This window comes from Podarcis filfolensis (assembly GCF_964270895.1).
Source record: "Podarcis filfolensis genome assembly, chromosome: 11".
Lineage (NCBI taxonomy): Eukaryota > Metazoa > Chordata > Lepidosauria > Squamata > Lacertidae > Podarcis > Podarcis filfolensis.
The window spans coordinates 23,782,033-23,801,843 of NC_139613.1; the positions used below are offsets into that span (position 1 = coordinate 23,782,033).

General features: G+C 42.5%; 1 protein-coding gene across 7 annotated transcripts in view; it reads right to left on the reverse strand.

The window, feature by feature from the left end:
* Positions 1 to 19,811, reverse strand: part of PDE4D (phosphodiesterase 4D) — a 628,032-nt gene that overhangs the window by 353,211 nt on the left and 255,010 nt on the right. The window contains exon 1 of one of the 7 annotated variants that reach the window (XR_014539630.1): positions 5,638 to 6,874. The exons of 4 other annotated variants lie outside the window; for them this stretch is intronic. Coding sequence is in view for 2 of the 3 variants with exons in the window: in XM_083576110.1 (XP_083432236.1) it covers positions 5,638 to 5,906 (269 nt within the window). In the remaining variant the exon portion in view is untranslated. Of the gene's footprint in view, positions 1 to 5,637; positions 6,875 to 19,811 lie in introns of those variants that run through there. 2 more of the 7 variants (XM_083576110.1, XM_083576113.1) reach the window with 2 other exon arrangements.

The window sequence follows — 19,811 nt, forward strand, 5'->3', positions numbered from 1 at the left end:
CTACCATAGGTCTTGCACCAGCACTGTGATTTGAGGGAAGCAGCCCCAAAGTAACAGTATAAAAGGACCATCTTTATTAATTCAAAAAGACGTGACAAAGAATCCCATGCATATCCTGTGACTCATTAGCAACTCATACAGCAGAAGTTACAGCCTCTGCTTGCATCCAGCAGTAAAAGTGTCATGGAGATGCTGTTCCTCTGTTTTAAAGGTAGCCTCAGAAGAATTCTTGTTTGCTGAGAATTACTTTACTTGGAAATTTTTCAGTTCTAAAGAGCAATGCATTAACAGACATTTCATTTAACCATCATTTCACTTGCAATTCATTTCCAACATAACCACCAATTCTGTTTATTTTTATTTGCAGACGTATTTCTACACCACCCACTCACCTAAAATATCAAGGCGGCACACATCATAACATATCGTATAAGAATGCAAAATAATCACAAGAATGACTGGCTCATCTAAAATGAATGAAGATCTATATCTATATCTATATATCCAACTGAATAAACCTGTCAAGATGAAAAAGTCCTCAAGGGATGCCTGAAAGTAAAAAGCAAGGGTGCCTGCTGGGACAATATTGCACAGCGTGTATTCTGCAACATGGGACTGGCGTGACTAATTGCTCAATTTCTAGATCCCATCTGCACTATAGATTTAAAGCAGCATCATACCACGTTAGGCACTCATGGCTTCCCCCAAAGAATCCCAGAAACTGTGGTTGTTAGAGCTACTGAGAATTGCTATTCCTGTAACAGAACTACCATTCTGGGAAGCTGCAGTGCTGTGAGGGGGAAAGGGGTCTTCTACCGACTCTCAGCACCCTTAACAAACTACAGTTCCCAGTATCCATTGGAGGAAACCATGACTGTATAATAGTGCTTTAAACGTATAGTGCAGATGGAGCCCTCATTAAGGCCAATCCGGCTTCAGAGATATGGGGGACAACTAAGGCCTCATTCACACCACACATTTAAAACATTATGATGCCACTTTAAATAGCCATGGCTTCTCACAAAGTATTCTGGGAGCTTAGAGTTGTTTGGAGACGCCAATTCCTCTCTCAGAGTTACAGTTTCCAGAGTAGTTTGACAATCAATCCCTCTTCAAATGGAATTTTGGGAACTGTAGTTCTGGAATGGGGAATAGGGTTTCTTAATAATAATAATAATAATAATAATAATAATAATAATAATAATACTTTATTATTTATACCCCACCCATCTGGCTGGGTTTCCCAGCACCTTTATCAAACTACAGCTCTCAGGATTCTTTGGAAGAAGCCATGACTGTTCAAAGTGGTATCATAGTGCTTTAAATGTGTACTGTGAACATGGCCTAACAGCAGTCCAGATGATCTCAGTGATCAAACTGCAATTTTCACTTTCATATTCTCCTTTCAGAGTGACCAGAGATCAATACATGGAAAGAATAACATGCAGTATTACATTTGTAATTTCTTCCCCAACATATTTTCAGCTCGGGTGAAAGCATGACATCTGCCAGTGTCAATATCACAATATAATATAGGACTGAGTTTAACAGACACTTTATGCACCCCACTTTTAGAGTCAATATATATCAGAAACAGGAATAATTTCCCAAGAAATCATCCTTGAAATCAGCTCTAATCTGACAACTATTTTGTCCATGATGCCAAACAAACCATCCTAGCATAGAAGTGGTAATTGGGGGCAATTACCAATTGCCTTCCAGAGAATTTGGCTAGAGGTGTGGCTTGTTCTGCATGTCCAATATGATTTTGGGCTTCTGTTTCCTAAGCAGATGTCCACTGCCCCATCTCTATGCAACATGCCAAACTGTTTTTGAAACCAATGGGATTTCAACAGCAGCTTGTGGTATGGCAGCGGGGGGGGGGGGATGATTTTCAGTGGATTAAAAAATCTGCATAAGAGGCTTTGGGGTCATGTAAAACGGCTGGGCTGGATGAATCCCAAACCGGAATTAAGATTGCCGGAAGAAATATCAACAACCTCAGAAATGCAGATGACACAACCTTGATGGCAGAAAGTGAGGAGGAATTAAAGAACCTTTTAATGAGGGTGAAAGAGGAGAGCGCAAAATATGGTCTGAAGCTCAACATCAAAAAAACGAAGATCATGGCCACTGGTCCCATCACCTCCTGGCAAATAGAAGGGGAAGAAATGGAGGCAGTGAGAGATTTTACTTTCTTGGGCTCCATGATCACTGCAGATGGTGACAGCAGCCACAAAATTAAAAGACGCCTGCTTCTTGGGAGAAAAGCAATGACAAACCTAGACAGTATCTTAAAAAGCAGAGACATCACCTTGCCAACAAAGGTCTGTATAGTTAAAGCTATGGTTTCCCCAGTAGTGATGTATGGAAGTGAGAGCTGGACCATAAAGAAGGCTGATCGCCAAAGAATTGATGCTTTTGAATTATGGTGCTGGAGTCCCATGGACTGCAAGAAGATCAAACCTTTCCATTCTTAAGGAAATCAGCCCTGAGTGCTCACTGGAAGGACAGATCCTGAAGCTGAGGCTCCAATACTTTGGCCACCTCATGAGAAGAGAAGAGAAGAGAAGAGAAGAGAAGACTCCCTGGAAAAGACCCTGATTTTGGGAAAGATTGAGGGCAAAAGGAGAAGGGGACGACAGAGGAAGAGATGGTTGGACAGTGTTCCTGAAGCTACGAACATGAGTTTGACCAAACTGCGGGAGGCAGTGGAAGACAGGAGTGCCTGGCGTGCTCTGGTTCATGGGGTCATGAAAAGTCGGACACGACTAAACGACTAAACAACAACAACAAAACATCTCTTTGGGTTTATCAGTGTCTCCTACTGAAGATGATGACATGAGACCTTCAGATTCAGAAGCTTAATACTTAATTCCACTTAATACTAAAAACAACAATCCAATTTAAATTATTTTAATCTTGTTTTAATATTCTTAGTTATTTAATAACATTATAATTACAGTATATTTATGTTAATTGCAGGCCTTGTGATTCATATTTCTTTATTTTCCCCCTTAGTTCTCATTATACAGCATATTTCAAATTGATGCATCCTTTGTACATGTTATGTCGTGTATGCATGTTTATAATAGACCACTGAGGATGACTTGTGACTGAAATGAATTTGGTTTACTTCTAATTAAGTTGATGTTGTGTATTTCCAAATGAGTATTCAAAAGTTATGCCTCTCTAATATGTTCATAGTCATGATACAAAGCTGCTGTGTCAAACTAGTTCATACTATCATGCTTCGCGGAATTTTAACGTTTAGACCCCAATTTGATTCAAGCTTTTTCTCTCCCCCCCCCCCCCAAGTCGGCTTGAGACATATTTCATCTACTTTAACACATTCATTAAAATGTAAGAACATAAGAAGAGTTGGTTGGATCAGGCCAATAGCTCATCTAGTCTAGCATCCTGTTCACAGTGGCTGAACGGTTGCCTGTGGGAATCTCTCAAGCAAGACTCAAGCACCAGAGCACTCTCCCCTCTTATGGTTTCCATCAACTGGTATTCAGAAGTACTCCAACTGTGGAGGCCGAGCATAAGCATTATGGTTAGTAGCCATGGATAGCCCTCACTTCCATGAACAAGTGACTTCATAGATGCCAGCAGCATCCTCCCAAAACTCAGAGATTTTTGCAGGTACCAGAAGCAGACAGTGAGGCAATACAGACGAGGCTCCATTGCTCTCCAAGCTTCCCAACATGATCTCTGCTGCTTACTGAGAGTGGAGGGGTGAGGCGTGGGGGGACTGTGGTGTGGTGGAGCCAATCCAATGCTCCTGCTGATGTGCACCACCACCCTGTGCCCATTTTCCTGTGCCTTGCCCCTCTGCACCCCTTCTCAATAAGCAGCAGCACCCCACCATGTTGGGAAGCCAGGAGAGCAATGGGCCTTACCTGTGCTGCCTTACTGGCTGCTCTTGGATGCCAGCGAAAAATATCAAAGTTCTTTTGGACCTGCAGGCACATGATGGCAGCCCCTGGATATTCCTATGGGTGGGTGCCATCACTGAGTCTTAGGCAGCCATTGAGTCGGAGCCAGGAAGCAGGAGTTGGGGATCAAAATAACAGGGTGGTGTAGGGGTGGGGATGAAGCCAGGAATCAGAGCTGGGAGTCTGAGGCAGAGAGCAAGCTAAGGCAGGGGAGACTTATCACTGCCCAAGTAAAATCCCATCCTGAACACAAAGCCTTTGTAACTCTTCCTGCTGAGGTGGGCCAATGACTAACTAGGGTTGGTGAAATCGCAGTACCTGAAAATCCTTTACTGGCTAGGGAGATGTTCCCTGGTGACTCAACACACAGGATACCTGTGGTGGGAAGAACACTGCGGTCCGAGTTCTAACCCTGTTAGCTCCTGATAGTAAGTTCTGAGTCTTTCCCTTGATGCATCTTGAATCTTATATGCTTTCTATCCACAAGCTACACGTCGTTTCCTATTGGTTTCATGCCAAGTTACACTTTCAAAGGTAAAACCCTATGTCTCATTGAAATCTATGCTTCATTGAAATACATGTTTCCATTAAGTAGCAGTTTGGTCTTAGCTTCTACAAGTATTCTTCTATCTCTATCTTAAGGTTCCTTTCTGGACATGCAGCCTCAGGTAATGAATTAGTGCATACCTGTCATACAAACAGCAGTGCATGCCCTTTAGGCTAAAACACTCTTCTTCATTTAATTAAAATGATTACATTTGTATTAATTTTTTTTAAAAAAAGAAACTACTCTAGGCTTGTCATTCTTCCCTTTCTACGACATCACCATTCTCGGCACCACATTTTATTTTTAGTTTTCCCCCAAAAGAAAATGTTTGAATGACAGGTAGCCAACAAAAAGCAGGAGTATGCAAAAAGAAAGAAGAAAGAAATGATTAGTGCAAAAGTCAATGGACTATTCTCAGGGAAACACCTAAATAACAGGTTTTACTAGAAAAGAAAGAAATGCACAAAGATGGATAAAATAGAGCAAAACATCTGTCTGCTTCTAAGCTAACTGAACTCATGCACAAATACAACACCCCCCCATATTTCATAATCTCAGTGCAACTAAAAGGCTCTTCTACTGACAAAATATCTCCTTTCTCACTTCCCACAGCAATTATTTCAGTACAAGGACCTAGAGATGTACAGTTTTGCTCACCATCTCCACACCCATCTGCTTCTGATGTGGGTCCCCCATCTCCCTCATGCACACCCAATACAACAACTGGGGAGAGGGAAGAGAATTTAAATCAACTTTTAGCAGTGAGTCAGACCATGTTTTCTTTTCACACATTCCTCCCTTAAATCTGTCCAGAGAAAGGAGGAAGGGTTGAGGATGAACTTGGGAAAAGAAATGAGAAAAGTCAGTGCAGCCCTGCTGGCTTCTCCTTTTGTTATCTGGAATGGCATTCATTTCAATCAATATCAGAAGCAGCTTCAGCATAAGGGAACTGGGTCTCTTGCCTAATCTATTACTGCTCTTAAAGATATGGAAACATGCCCATGGCTTCTTCTGTGACTCTGCTTGTGATTTTTTAAAAGGGATTTTCTATTAAAATTCCAGCTCATGTTTCCCCACCCATGCAAAATGAGATCTCATTCCAAACTTGGAGACAGGGGAGAAAGGAGGCAGGTACAGTCCTGTTCTTACCAGGTATGTGCCACTGTGAACCGCCGCTGTTTCGGTATGTTGCTGCTCAGAAGCATCCTGCGCAAGAGCCTTGGAGAATTTCTAGGGGAGATGACAGGCGACAGCTTAGGAGAAATAGACGAAGACTTCCTGGATGTCTTGAGCTTCTCATGCTGCAACAGGTTTTCCCTCAGGGTCTTCACAAGATCCTCGTTGAGCCACGGATTTTGACAATGTGGATTATCCACTTCAGGTACGGTCAAGGTGTCTGGGCTTGTTTGCTGAGCCATGTTTCCAAAGCAACTGATATTTGCGAAGTCTCTCTACAATGCAACGTGATATTTGTTTTGGCTGCTCTGGAGTTGTTGCTTTTTTAAAAGAGAGAGAGAAGTATTTCCTCCTGCTAATTTTGTTCTGAGGAACCATACAGAGCTTCGACTCCGATCCAGCCTATTCAGATTTCGGCATGTTTCTGCCTACGCTCGGAGCGTCTCTGTACAGATAACGAAGTGCAAAGGGAGAAAGCAGTCTAACTCTTCCGCCGAAGCTGGTAGGCATTGCCACTCCTCTGACAGTCCACTCTGGCGGACTCCGCTCACTCCTGCCGGCTCTGCTCACAAGTGAACACAGAGAGGAAGGCAGAGCGTGGAGCGACAGCTCCTGTGCCAGAGCAATGAGGCTGCCTGTCAAACTGCTGGAACTAATGCACTGCAGCTGCTAGAGTGACTCCTGATTATGTACACAGAAAGGGCCGGGAGGAGGGCTTAAACATTGGCACGCTGGTTATGTTTGGCTATCATTTCCATCTGTTTATTGCTCATTCTGAAGGGAGGGGCTGGGGATGTCAAGGGTGCACTTCTGTCCCACCCTCCTCCCCACAGTACCTGAGCTATGGTTAGTTTTTCTGGGCCGGGGGGGTTAGCTACTGCATTTTGCTGGTTGTTTCAGCTCTTCTTGTTTTCAGCTCCTGTGATTTATATGGCATTGCAGCTTGGGTTAATGACTGGGGATTATGCTGCGCTGGATAGAACGTTTTGTTGGGGATTGTACATTGTTTTCTCAGACTGCTGTATCTTGGCATTCCATGTTTTAAAGCTATTGCATGATGGTGTGTATTAAGTGTAATAAAGAAACAACAAATAGTAAAAAAATAATAAATAAGCAAGTGCACCCACATACCCCAACCTTCCCAAAGGTGAACAAATTTTTTATTAGAAAAAAATCCAAGATGAAATATAATGCTCTTAATTGTCCATTTGTGTGTGTGTATCTCTATAGATATTTAAACAAAACATCAGACTGTATCGTACATGTACAAAGAACATTTATAATAGGAATGCTTCCTTTATTATTATTATCCTAAAGTCTTAAATTTGTTTAAACAAGACATACGGTTGCATCTCATCTTGAAAGTGTAGATTCCAATACAGTAATTCACAAACTTCATCATTCTTTAAATCTGTCTGGACTGTGCCACTCTTTTCTTCTCTCCTAATATCAGAGCTTGCCATGCCAGATGAATTGCATAATATTATTTTGTAATTTGTCCATTACAACACTTCCATGTTCTAATGGAATATTTAAAAAGAAGAGTAATATTTTTGGTAACAGGTTCATTTATACTACTGTGATTTTGTCAAACCATACAAATGGTAATGTGGCTTGCCTGTCCAGATCCTTTTGACCCTTTTGGTCCACTCTACTGGGATCATCTTTAGGCATTGTTGAGTTGAACAAATAATTCTTAACCATAATGATACCTGGCTTTTTTTTCTAACCAACTAGCACCACTAGTTGGTGGCTGTAGATTAGTGTCAGTGGGAGAGGTGGAATGCCTTTGGCTCCCAGTTGCTGGGGGTCACAAGTGAAGATTGTTCTCATGTTCTGCTCGTGGCCTTCCCAAAGTCATCTGGTAGGCTACTCTGAGAACAGGATGCAGGACTAGATGACCCATTAATCTAAACAAGAATTTGTTCTTATTAGCTCAACATCCCAGATTAATTTACCTTACTAGGTAAAGGAAAAGGTAACCCTGACCATTAGGTCCAGTCGTGGATGACTCTGGGGTTGCAGCGCTCATCTCACTCTATAGGCCGATGGAGCCGGCGTTTGTCCACAGACAGCTTCCGGGTCATGTGGCCAGCATGACTAAGCCGCTTCTGGCGAACCAGAGCAGCACACAGAAACACCGTTTACCTTCCCGCCAGAACGGTACCTATTTATCTACTTGCACTTTGACGTGCTTTCGAACTGCTAGGTTGGCAGAAGCAGGGACCTAACAACGGGAGCTCACCCCGTCGCGGGGATTCAAACCGCCGATCTTCTGATCGGCAAGCCCTAGGCTCTGTGGTTTAGACCACAGCGCCACCCGTGTCCCTACTACTCCAAGTTTAATCAAAGTGCACTTTTGACTTTGCCACAAAGAAGTCAAATCAGCCCTCTCAAGAGATGGGTTACTGGGGTGTCATCAAGGACAGCAGGGTTGGGAAACTGGCTGGGATCATTTCCAGTTGCTTCATTTAAAAGTACGATATCGCAGAACTGAAAAGGGTGGGGCAGGAATCTGAAGCACCCGACAACAGTAGGGGACAACTACTGCCTTCAAACTCTGGGATGCCTAGGCCTGGACACTTGAGGATTCTGAAACAAGGTGGGCCCTCCATCTGATTTAGCAAGACTCTTCTTGCGTTCTTATCTGACTCATGGGGGGGGGAGGAATCTACTGGGAAGCTTTCTAGAACAATCAAAATAAAAGAACAACAGGTTTTCCACCTCAAGCACCAGAATATATTGAGTCAGCCTCCTGAAGACAGAAAAGAAAAAAGGAGAAACTCTTGCTGTGCCTCAGAAGCCCAACATAAAAGCCAGGATGTGGTGTACAACCCATCTAATTAGATATCGCTAATTCCCAAGCTGGTAGCTTCCCGTTACCATTAACTATTTCTTAAATGTTACAATTATTGTTTTAGAATGGCTCAGAGTAATTAAGTTAATGTAATCACCATGTCTCTTCCTCTTTAAGATCTCATTTTGAACAAGAGATCCATCTTTGCTCAAAGCTATTATATAAAGGGCACGCTTCAGCTGCTTTTGGCTACTTTTGATGGATGGATATATTTTTCAGCAAGAAGTTTGAATGAAATTTCAGGGCTTCATTTCTCAGAACTGCACCCAGTGCTGCCTAGCTACACAGGAAGGGAAAAAGCTTTTATAAACACCATTACTTTTCTGCTTTGGATGTCAGTGAAGGTAACCATGAGCTAACAACTCTTCAGCCTCAGCATGTACAGCATTTTCTTATTACATCAATGTAAAGTGCTGTTTATCATTAGCAATAAGAGCAGCAGCAGCAGCAGTAGTGGTATTTATATAGTACTTTTCATTTATGAAAGAGGTGCATTTATCATTTTCAAAAGTTGTAGAGGGGATCAGATTACAGATCTATTGAAATCACATCTAACTTGGCCTTTAGTTCTCCCAAACTATTATTTACTAGAGGATATTTATTTAATGTAAGATTAACTTTACTACTACTACTACTACTACTACTACTACTACTACTATGGATCCAGACTTTTCTGGACTATACGTGCTGAACCAGATACTTACCTGAAAGTGACTATTCTGTGCATGTCAATTGAGAGTATGTCCCATTGATTTCAGTGAGACTTTCTCCTAAGTAAGTGTGTAAAAGACTGCCATCTTCCTCATGTCAGTATCAAATTCATGCATAAACTATTTTGTAATAAGAACCAAATTCCAGATGCCATTTTGTTTCTTGTAACTGGATATAATAGTTTAGTATTAAAATTGTATGAAAATGATGCAGACAATTGCAATCATAACAAGTATTTCACAAAATGCAAAAAAATGTGTTATTTATTGTACCAAAGTACTTAAAGAACATGGATATCTATTGCCTTGAAAATTGACATTTGATCAATAAAATCTAAATCTCAACAAATTACCAGTTGCTGCTGCTTCTTTCATTATTATTATTTTACAGTAAATCCATCTTATTTCTTGTTGAGGCTATGATTTCTCAAGTGGTTTGGTTGGAAGCAACTCACTAGTAAGGCTTGTATTGTGGGTTGCCAAGTCAGTGTCAAGCAAGTGATGTTGCCAAGGCAACAGAAAAGGCCAGGGCCAGGCCAGTATAGTTTGCTTCCTGAGGTGGAGGACAAGAAGGTGCATCTTCTTCTCCAAGAGAGGGGAATGGCTGGGGGAGCTTCCCCTGCTGCCTCCCTCTTTCAGCATCTGCCACCTGAGGCAATCATCTCACTTTGCCTAATGATAGGACCAGCCCCAGAAAAGGCTTCCAATCTGGTTCTATGAACTACATGAGCTTAGCAACTCCCACAGGATCAGGGGGTGTTGTCCAGACACTTGTCCTATCATTGGATCCCATGACTGCCTCTGGTGGTGAAAATGCAGATGGGAATGAGGCCTCCTTTCACACCCTCATAAAGCATAGCCTTTTCAGCTGAACTGCAGGTGATGGAGTCTGCTAGGGATTGCAACCTACTTCAGTTCCAGAGGTGAGCTGCTGTTTACATCACCACAGGTAGTGCAGCCAGCCTAAGGAATGATCTGGTCTTCAACTCGCTACTAGGTCTCAAACATTCTATCATATCAGCAGCATCATCCATCCATCCATCCATACACAGTAACATACAAGCCACCAAACCATCAACTTGCATGTTGTGGGAGCATGTTTAAAGAGCTCCTTGCCTAGAAAGAGGAAATTAGTAGCAGTAGAAGTTTAGCAAGGAAATTATTATTATTATTATTATTATTATTATTATTATTATTATTATTATTCACTGGGAGGTTCCAGTATGAATAAATATTGAAATAATATTTCTTCATTGGCGTGAGAAGAATATATATTTCTGAACAGAGAAAGACGTGTCCTAGCCAATTTTGGTTGGAGGTTCCTTCATTAGCACTCATCTACTTGCCAGAAAAAGCAAAGTTGAAAAAGAAGAAAATGTCCTTTGTTTGAGTTTTAATTGCAAACATCCCCTTGGTATTTATTAAAAATCATCGCTGGTGTATTTAAAAGCCTGACAATGTTATAACACAGCCATGGAAAGTATATATATATATATTGCTATATTAGCCAATTGTATATGACAGCACCATTAATCATTAGTGGCCTATCATCACAAATCTGAAGAACTGTAAAGTCTGTCGAACACATAAGCCTTATCTACTTATTCATGTCAATGCGGAAAATTTTATAACATACCATTAAACTCCCAAGTTAAATTCACTCAGATAGCAATTGAGACGAGAGCAGGCTTCTGCCAGGACAAAGGGTTATGGATCTAAGCTGTGTCCACCCTAAGAGGAAGTGAAAGTTTAACTTGAATTTCAAGTAGTTCTTCTAGCATTGCACAATGAGCAATCGACAATTTAAACACAGAATGTTTACCTTAGGCTCTGAAAAAAATCCTTGCAATGTGATTTGCGTAGGCAACTTTTCCCCCCTGGCCTTTACAAGCCAAACATGCCTTGCAATGAAAATAATATTCATTCATTGCACCCTGGGCTTTGTGTAGCTTTCGTCCCTTTTTTCTTCTAAGGGCATAAAGAGACAGATGCAAATGACTGCTGTTCCCCTGAAAAAGCAAACATGGCTAAGTCATCAGCAGTGGCTCTGCTCAGTTGCTACAAAACAAACACTTTCCTGGCTATTAGCACAGTATGTGGCTTTTTTACTGCTGCATCTCCAGATGCACATGCCCTGCCCTAAAAGCTCAGAGCACACAGTCATTTTTCTGTTCCAGCTTCTTTATGCCAACCATTTCCATTCCATATACATGCTCACATGCAGAAAGAGCCATGTAGGCTGCAAGTGGATGGAACACACAGCTATAGGGTTCTCTACCATGTTAGCAGCACCAGTTAAATGTGACCTCGATGGGAAAAATCACTGCAAAATGTCGCTTCACACAGTGCCTAGTAAACTATGGAATTTCGCCCCACAAGAGGTCATGATGGCCTAAAAGAAGGATTAGACAAATTCCTTCCTATGTTCTCCCTCCACTGTCACTGGAAGTATCTCCATGAATACCAGCTGCTGAGAGTGTGAGTCACGTGAGAGTAAGGGAGAAAACTTTATTCAGGCCAGTAATGGTATTGGCTCATAGCAAGAACTAGGAACAAAAGTCAGGATTCCAAGGGTCATGAGCCAGGCAAACGATGCAGAACTGAATGGAAGCAATGAAGACGTCCCAATAGCTGCCATACCCCTCTCTCTAAGCTATTAGAGACTAGGCAACTAGGCAGAGTGAACTTATTCATGAGACTCACTTTATGAGACCGCTGCACATTTACACATGCGTTATGGAGGTGGTGTCTAGATCTCAACAACAAGATCATGTCCTTCCCCTCTGACTCCAGATCTTCTCCTGCAGCAAGGGCTGTCAGAATTAGCCTGAAGGAACAGCCAGGTTGGAACTTATCCTGCAAAAATTTTTTAATACCCTCTTATCCAGCCTTTCATTTACTTATAAAAGCCATTGCCACATACAAATGCCAGCTGACCATCTTGGGCTCTTAGATGAATCACATGATACACTTTTTGGTCATCTTCCACTTGGCTTCTTCAAACAATGGCATAAACTCATCATAAAGAGAGTGCCACGAATATGTGTGTGAACACACTGACTCACCCCTTCAACCTCACCTACCCATTTGCCCCACCAAAGAGACCTGAGTCTTCACTATTGGATCGGATTTCAATTTCACACAGCTTCATTTTGTGGGCTCTGCCCCTACAAACACGAACTGCTTTAACACACTTATGGCTGAACACCAGAATATTCATAGCATAGTTCGATTAACAAAACAATACAAAAAACAACGCCTCTTCCCCCATTTTTGTATATGTAGTTTAGTTAGCGAATATAAGATTGATGCTGGCTAAGTTAGTTAACTTAATTCCTACTGAAATCACTGAATTAATTTAAGGCATGATTAACTTCTACCATTATTTTCAATGGGATCATTGTTTCTAAAGTTTATTAAATTGTTACATTTATATCCAAAGACCCGAATGGGACATAGGTGGTTTTCTCTGCTCCCCATTTTATCCTCACAACAACTCTGTATTGTAGGCTAGGCTGAGAGTGACCCACGGTCACTGAGCAACCTTCATGGCAGAGTAGGAGCTCTGGCCTCCCAGGTCCCAGTCCAACACTCTAATCACCACACCAGTCTGGATGCAACTGCAGCACTTGTTGTGGGAACCACAGACATTGTTCAGCATGTTGAAGAGAAGATTGGAAGCACACCCTCCTTTCCAGCATAATAGCTTTGTGAATACAGCAAGGTTTTGAAATGGATTAAGCATTCAGACACATAATACACTGTATGTTACTGAGGCCTGCTTCCTGACTATTCTAACTAATGTGCCAGAATGGAACAAGGCATTGCAAAGGCATTTAATCCTGTACTGGATTATAGCTTTATTATGTGTATTTGTTTAATCCTGTGAGCAGGAGTCCCCGGAACTGGATAAGGCCACAAATCAGTCAATCAATCAGCTGATCAATGTTTCAGGCAGGCAGGTTGTTCCAAAGGACTGGAATGCCAGCTAGTATATTTATGCTGGTCAAAGTAATTTGCTGATTGCTAGCACCACGTCATGCACCATAAAAACTCATGAACATATTTACATAGAACGCTTGCATTCGGGAAATGTTTGAAATATATTTATTTAATCAAATCAATGCTCACCAGAATAGTACTTATAATTTATATAGTGTTTTCCACTGTTCAAAGTACTTCTCATATTTACAGGGCATTTGTTGGAGGTGGCCTAATGTCTTGTCTATTGAGACCCAGATCTCCTGTGCCTCCCCCACTTAATTTTTGTTTTTTAATGCTTTGGAGACAGCTAGGGATGCTAAAAAGTACAATACCAGTGTGACCCCAGCCTAGGGATTCAGTTATTCAATTATGGCATTTAATAACTTCAATATTTCACAAACCAAGATACAATTGAAGCACAGATATTCTTTGAAGTTTCTACTTCTCTGAATTTTGCAATACACATCTCTAACCAAATAATGTGTACCAAAAATGCATATATTAGGTGAAGTGTGTGTGAAAAAATGCATTGATTGGTGAAAATCACCTCCAAAGTGCATTATATTAGTGGAAATTGCTTGCAAAAATGCACATATTAGTCAAAACTGCACCAGGAAATGTGCTTATTATGATAAATTAGCATTGGATGCTGATGAATTTTCAAGAGGAAATTTGCGAATTGCTGTGGAAATGTGGAGAACCGAATTTATGATTGGAAAAATAAGAAAAAGATAGAATCTGAAATTGACAGATTTCTCCATCCCTTCTCCAGCCAACCATAATCCTAATTTGCCCATCGGCTCCCTGTACATTTATGCAGATTGGTGCTATTGGTTTGTGCTTTAAGAATCTAGCAACAGCCTTGCATGTTGTACCCACTGCAACATGTATGGCTGTTGTCTCCATTGCAGCATGGAAATTTGAGGCCAAGGAAGAATAGCTTTTAGAGGCGCAGTAGTGATCTCATTGGCAGAGGTGGATTTAGAACCAGCAACTTCCTGGTTCCTAGTCTTATTCTACACTGGTTCTCCAATCAAATCGTTTTAATTATTTGCAGACCTAGCTAGAGTCTTAAATCAGATGTTTATCAGTCATTTTCATGGACAATTCTATTTTTAGACTTAACATTTAAAATTTGCTCTGTGGAAAGTGTATTAGCATGAAGGTCCCATTTTTCTCGGGCGCAGCTATGCAGCTCTGGTTTCAATTTTTTTAAAAGGATCTAAAGATCCCACTGTGTCATATGTATATTTGGCATTTATGGAACATAAATAGACCTCAATTTCCAGATGACAACTTAGAGATACAGTATTTCCACCAGGAAGGCAACTTCCTTTAAATTCTAAGTGGGAAAGAGGGGAAATTAGGCTACTAATATTAATGAGTATTTTTTTAAAAAGGAGTTATTGAAGGAAGAAGAGTGATAAAGCACATTTAGCAATGCATTATTCCTCCCTTCCAACTGTGTTTGAATATAAAACTATGCCAACTGATTGAGAGGTGGGTATCCAAAGAGTTATCTGAAAGGAATAATCTATTTAACTAAGCAATTCTGTTTTGTAGCTGTGAATGATGCTTGTGTATTTGACTTGGTTTCAGAAATCTCTTCATTATAGCTCCAGTGGCAATCTGACACTGAACTTCAGGGTAGGCAAAAGTAAATACTTATTCGTCGTTAAATTACTGAATTCACAAACACAAGATGTGGTTATGGATGACCATCACCTTGGATGACTTTAAGAGGTGATTAGGCAATTTCATGGAAAACAAATGCCAGGAAAGGCTATCAACAGCTACTAAGTCATGATGACCATGTATACCTCCAATATCAGTTGCTGGGGAACACAAATGCGAGAGTGCTGTTGCACACGATGTCCTCCTTGGGGGCTTTCCAATGGCATCTATTTGGCCAGTGTGAGTCCAGCATGTTGGGTTAGCTAGAAAGGCCTTTAATCTAACTTCCTGTATTTTCTCTTTAACATAAAGGCACTTCTAGCCAATTAGTGCCCAAGACTTCATCATGACCACTCCCACCCCCAGTAGCATCTCAAAAATCTGTTTCTGGGTGCAACATAAATTGCAGGCCTTGTCAGATAGCAGGCGAAAGGAGAAACTAGATATGGGGGTAAGCTATGTTTCTGTCTGCCCAAGTCACATGTAAAGCAGGAGTGGAGCTGTGGGTGGACGTGCGGATGGGTGCCCAATCTTTAAATGAAAAAAATATATAGGGGAGTGGGGAATGAAACACACCTCCTCCCTGCCATAGCTTGTTGTACTTCGTTGCTTTGTGCAGTTTGCTTCTGGCTTGCTCAAGGGCTGAATGTGAGCCAGTCTACAATGTGCTTTTGTGTGTACTTCCTAAACAAAGCTTGTGAGTTAAGGCAGAGGAGGGGACTGGTTTTGTGCATCTCCCCTATGCAATCCTATTCTTGCGGACTGTCTCGCCAGAGTGGTGCATGCTCTGGTTATCTCTCGCTTGGACTACTGAAATGCGCTCTATGTGGGGCTACCTTTGAAGGTGACCCAGAAACTACAACTAATCCAGAATGCGGCAGCTAGACTGGTGACTGGGAGCAGCCGCTGAGACCATATAACACCTGTTAAGTTGTGGGTGAACATATCAGATGACACAGCGATTCTTCAAACAGCTCTTGTTTATTCACAGGCTAGAACAGAACTGGACTGAAGGGTTCTGTCAGGGAATTAGAAGCTGCCAAAGAGCCGAGGGGGGAGAGAGGCAATTACAGAGAGCCTAAATCGTTCATCAGCAGTTTCTCATCCACGTCAGAGGAGGAAGCAGGGAGGGGGGAGCCAGTGCCAGGAACTAGTCACTCACAGAACAGAGGAAGTAGGAGGCGTGCACTGAGGAAATGGTCCTGCTGGGGGAGAAGTAAAAAAAGATCGCCAGTCGATTCATCTGACCAGCAAAAGATGGATGTGCTTTTTGAACTCTTGTAACTGCTTTGAAGTTTTGGCAATAAATCTTCCGTACAGAGATGGCTGTGTGCCTGGAGCGTTATCTCAGCTAGCTTTGGCAGCACAAAATCCTTACAGGTTCAGTCAGCCTGCTTATATAGAGCTCCAGTACAATGTAACTGTAACAATTTTCTAAAACTATCCAATCACTGAACGTCACTTTCAATCCCTTATTTGCATAACTATCTACAGTATCCCCCTGCTGGCCCAGGATGAGAACTTCAGTACATAACAACACCGGTCTTGAAAGACCTACACTGACTCCCAGTACGTTTCCGAGCACAATTCAAAGTGTTAGTGCTGACCTTTAAAGCCCTAAACAGCCTCGGTCCAGTATACCTGAAGGAGCGTCTCCACTTCTATCGTTCTGCCCGGACACTGAGGTCCAGCGCCGAGGGCCTTCTGGCGGTTCGCTTGCTGTGAGAAACCAAGTTACAGAGAACCAGGCCGAGGGCCTTCTCGGCAGTGGCGCCTGCCCTACGGAACGCCCTCCTACCAGATGTCAAAGAGAAAAATAACTACCAAACTTTTAGAAGACATCTAAAGGCAGACCTGTTTAGGGAAGCTTTTAATGTTTAATAGGTTATTGTATTTTAGTGTTTTGTTGGAAGCTGCCCAGAGTGGCTGGGGAAACCCAGCCAGATGGGCGGCGTATAAATTTATTATTATTATTATTATTATTATTATTATTATTATTATTATTATTAATGTGACAAAATGACCACCCCATAAAACATACATGTGGTTGCCCTGTCATGTCTAATCATTCTTTTAGAATTTCATCGCTTAAACTTATAGCAAAATGGATCTCCCACATATGGATCCTTATGCAGCTAAAACAAGCACCATTCACACACATTAGGTGGAGATGTCCACAGACTGGGTGGGAGCCCAAGGTTTGCAGGTGTACAAATATCTACCAGTCTATCTACCTCATCGGCCTGGTGATGGTCCCCTCCAAGTATTTTGGGCTACAACTCCCAGCAGCCATAGCCAGCACAGCAAATACACATACTCCCCCCCAAAAAAATACAGTCCAGTAACGTCTGAGCATGCTCAGTGGCTACAGAATGCTGATTGGCTGTTGAGGGAAACAAAGAATGTGGATGCGATGGAGGGCACAGCTGGCTTGTTGGAACCCTGAGCAGCAGCACTCAAAATATTGCAGGTCTCCCCTATATAACACAAGAGGCGCCCCACGCCGTTTCAGTAACTTACGACAGTAGCAATGCCTCAGAGAAGAACCACCACACAGAATCTGTTGTTGATTTTGTAATTGTGCTCCACGAAGCCTAAGATGGGATCAGAAGAAGCCTAACTGTCCAATGGGAAACTGCGCTAAAGTGACATTGCACTTGGCCCTTGAGTTTTGGGGGAGGATTCAAAAGGCCTTTATGTAATCATTTCCCTGAGGGCAAGGAAGAGAAAACAAGACAGGCGCAGAGAGAGAAAGCTACCCAATGACTCAGTTACCTGGGCTTGTCATTGGACCACACGCCGCAAGGTGAAATCAGCAGCATGGAAAGGGAGCTACAAAAGCCCAGCTTCCTGAGCTTCAAGGCTAGGAGAAGACAGTGACCCCAAGTCATGCTCTGCATGCCATTTATTTCAGAGGCATACGGAGCTGGCACTGTTGTTGAAAGGCAATTCTCACAAGCCAACTAAAATAAGAGAGCCATCTCCTCGTTCCCAAACACAGGATGATTCATTGCTGAGCTCCGAATGGACAAGCACACAGAGCAGCCGTGGAAATAATGCACTTCCCTGGGCAACGGAAGAGGAGCCTGCCTCTTCATGCCACTGAAGCGGGTAACTGCACTCACAGGTCTGTGCAAAGCACAGTGTGCGTTTCCCCCCAGCTACAAGAAAGTCACGACTTAAAGGAGAGCAGCGTGGTGAATGGGAAAAGCTGTAGCTGTTGTGAACACAAGAAGAGCCCTTCTGGAGCAAACCAAATGCCTCTCATAGCTGCCTTGACCTAGCCTGGGAGCACTGAAGGAGAGGAGGATAAAAAATGGAGGGTGGGGAGAAACAGATGGAGCAATGGAAGGGGGAGTAAGCCCTCTGTGAGCCATTAGTTCATCCATATAGCAAGACATAACCTGTCTCTCTCCTGGCAGAGAGAGGGTGCTCCCCTGTGGGCTGCTCATGGTGAAATGGGTGCTTCTCATACACCTCATACATCTTGGCAGGTGTTGTACCTGAAGAAGGGCTCTGAGGAAGGGTAATAGCTCTGATATACAGAAAATCCCAGGTTTGATCCCTGACATCTGCAGGTATGAAATCCCAGAGAGCTGCTGCCATTCTGTGTCGGTGGACCAATGGGCCACTTCAGTACAAGACACCTTCCTATGCTCTTCCATAAGGCTCCTTTTACGTGAACTTGCCTGTTATTCTATGAATTTCTCGTCCAGAGGTCAGGCATGTGAGAACTGCAGGCAGGACTTCTGTAGAAGTGGTGCCCAGACTTCAGAATGCTCCCCCAGGGTGGCTCAGACTGGGTTTGTTTTCTTTCTGGCGCCAGGCAAGCCCCTTTTCTTATTTGCCCAGGCTTTTCTGATTTGGTTTTAATACAGCTTTATTGCTAAATGATTATCTGCTCTGCTTTTATTGTTTTATTGACCTTATCATCATGATTGATTCTCCTGATTTTATATAAGCTGTTCCGGGAGCCTTACTGATGGAAAAGCATGGTGAAAAAATGCCTTTTAAAATCTGCAACGTCCATATTCCACATTCACACAGATTCCAGATGTGTTTTCGCAGTATGGCTTATATTGAGCTGGCATCACCTGGAACATGAGCCAACAGGCACAGCATTCTGGAAACATGCTGAAGGATTATTGCTGCTTGGGACTGGACTTGCATCATCTCTGCAAGCCGGACGCTAGACTATAAGCCTCCCCGTGGAGTGAGGTTCCTGCTGCCTGCTACTCCCTATTTGCTGTGGCAAACAGATATTCAGGTTACGCATCAAGTGAAGGTGGGGGCCGTGACAGAACTGGGGAGAAATCAAGTGAGAGCAACCATAGCTGCTTTATCTCCTGTTGCACTGGAAAATTTTAAAAGGGAGGCATCTGGGAAATACTTTCAGCCATAGCAGCCTTAGGGACCCTCCAGGCATCATTTTTATTATGCATTTGTGATTGTGATGCTATTGGGATAATCATAACTCTCATTTATATCCCTTCATTCTTCCAAGAAGCTCAAGGTGACACAAATGGTTCTCTTTGTCCCCATTTTATCTTCACAACATCCCTGTGAGGTGGGTTAGACTGAGAGACGGTGACTGGCCCAAGGCCACCCAGTGAGCTGAGGAGGGATTCGAACCCAGGCCCTGGCCCAACATATCAACTACTATACCACCTTGTGATCCTGCTTTCAACACTATTTGAGCCTATGGAAGTTTTGGGGCAGCCATGACTTCTTTTCCATCTGTGCACATCCTGGAATTTCCTGCTCAAATCCTCTTAACTTTTCATGCCACAAATTTTCTGTTTTGGTTTTGTCCCACTTCCATTGCCCCATAGCCCCTCCAGACAGCAACAATGTCTTAGCATTGGGGAAGCATTGCAGGACAAACTAGTAAAGCAAAATAAGCCTGCCACAGAAACACTATA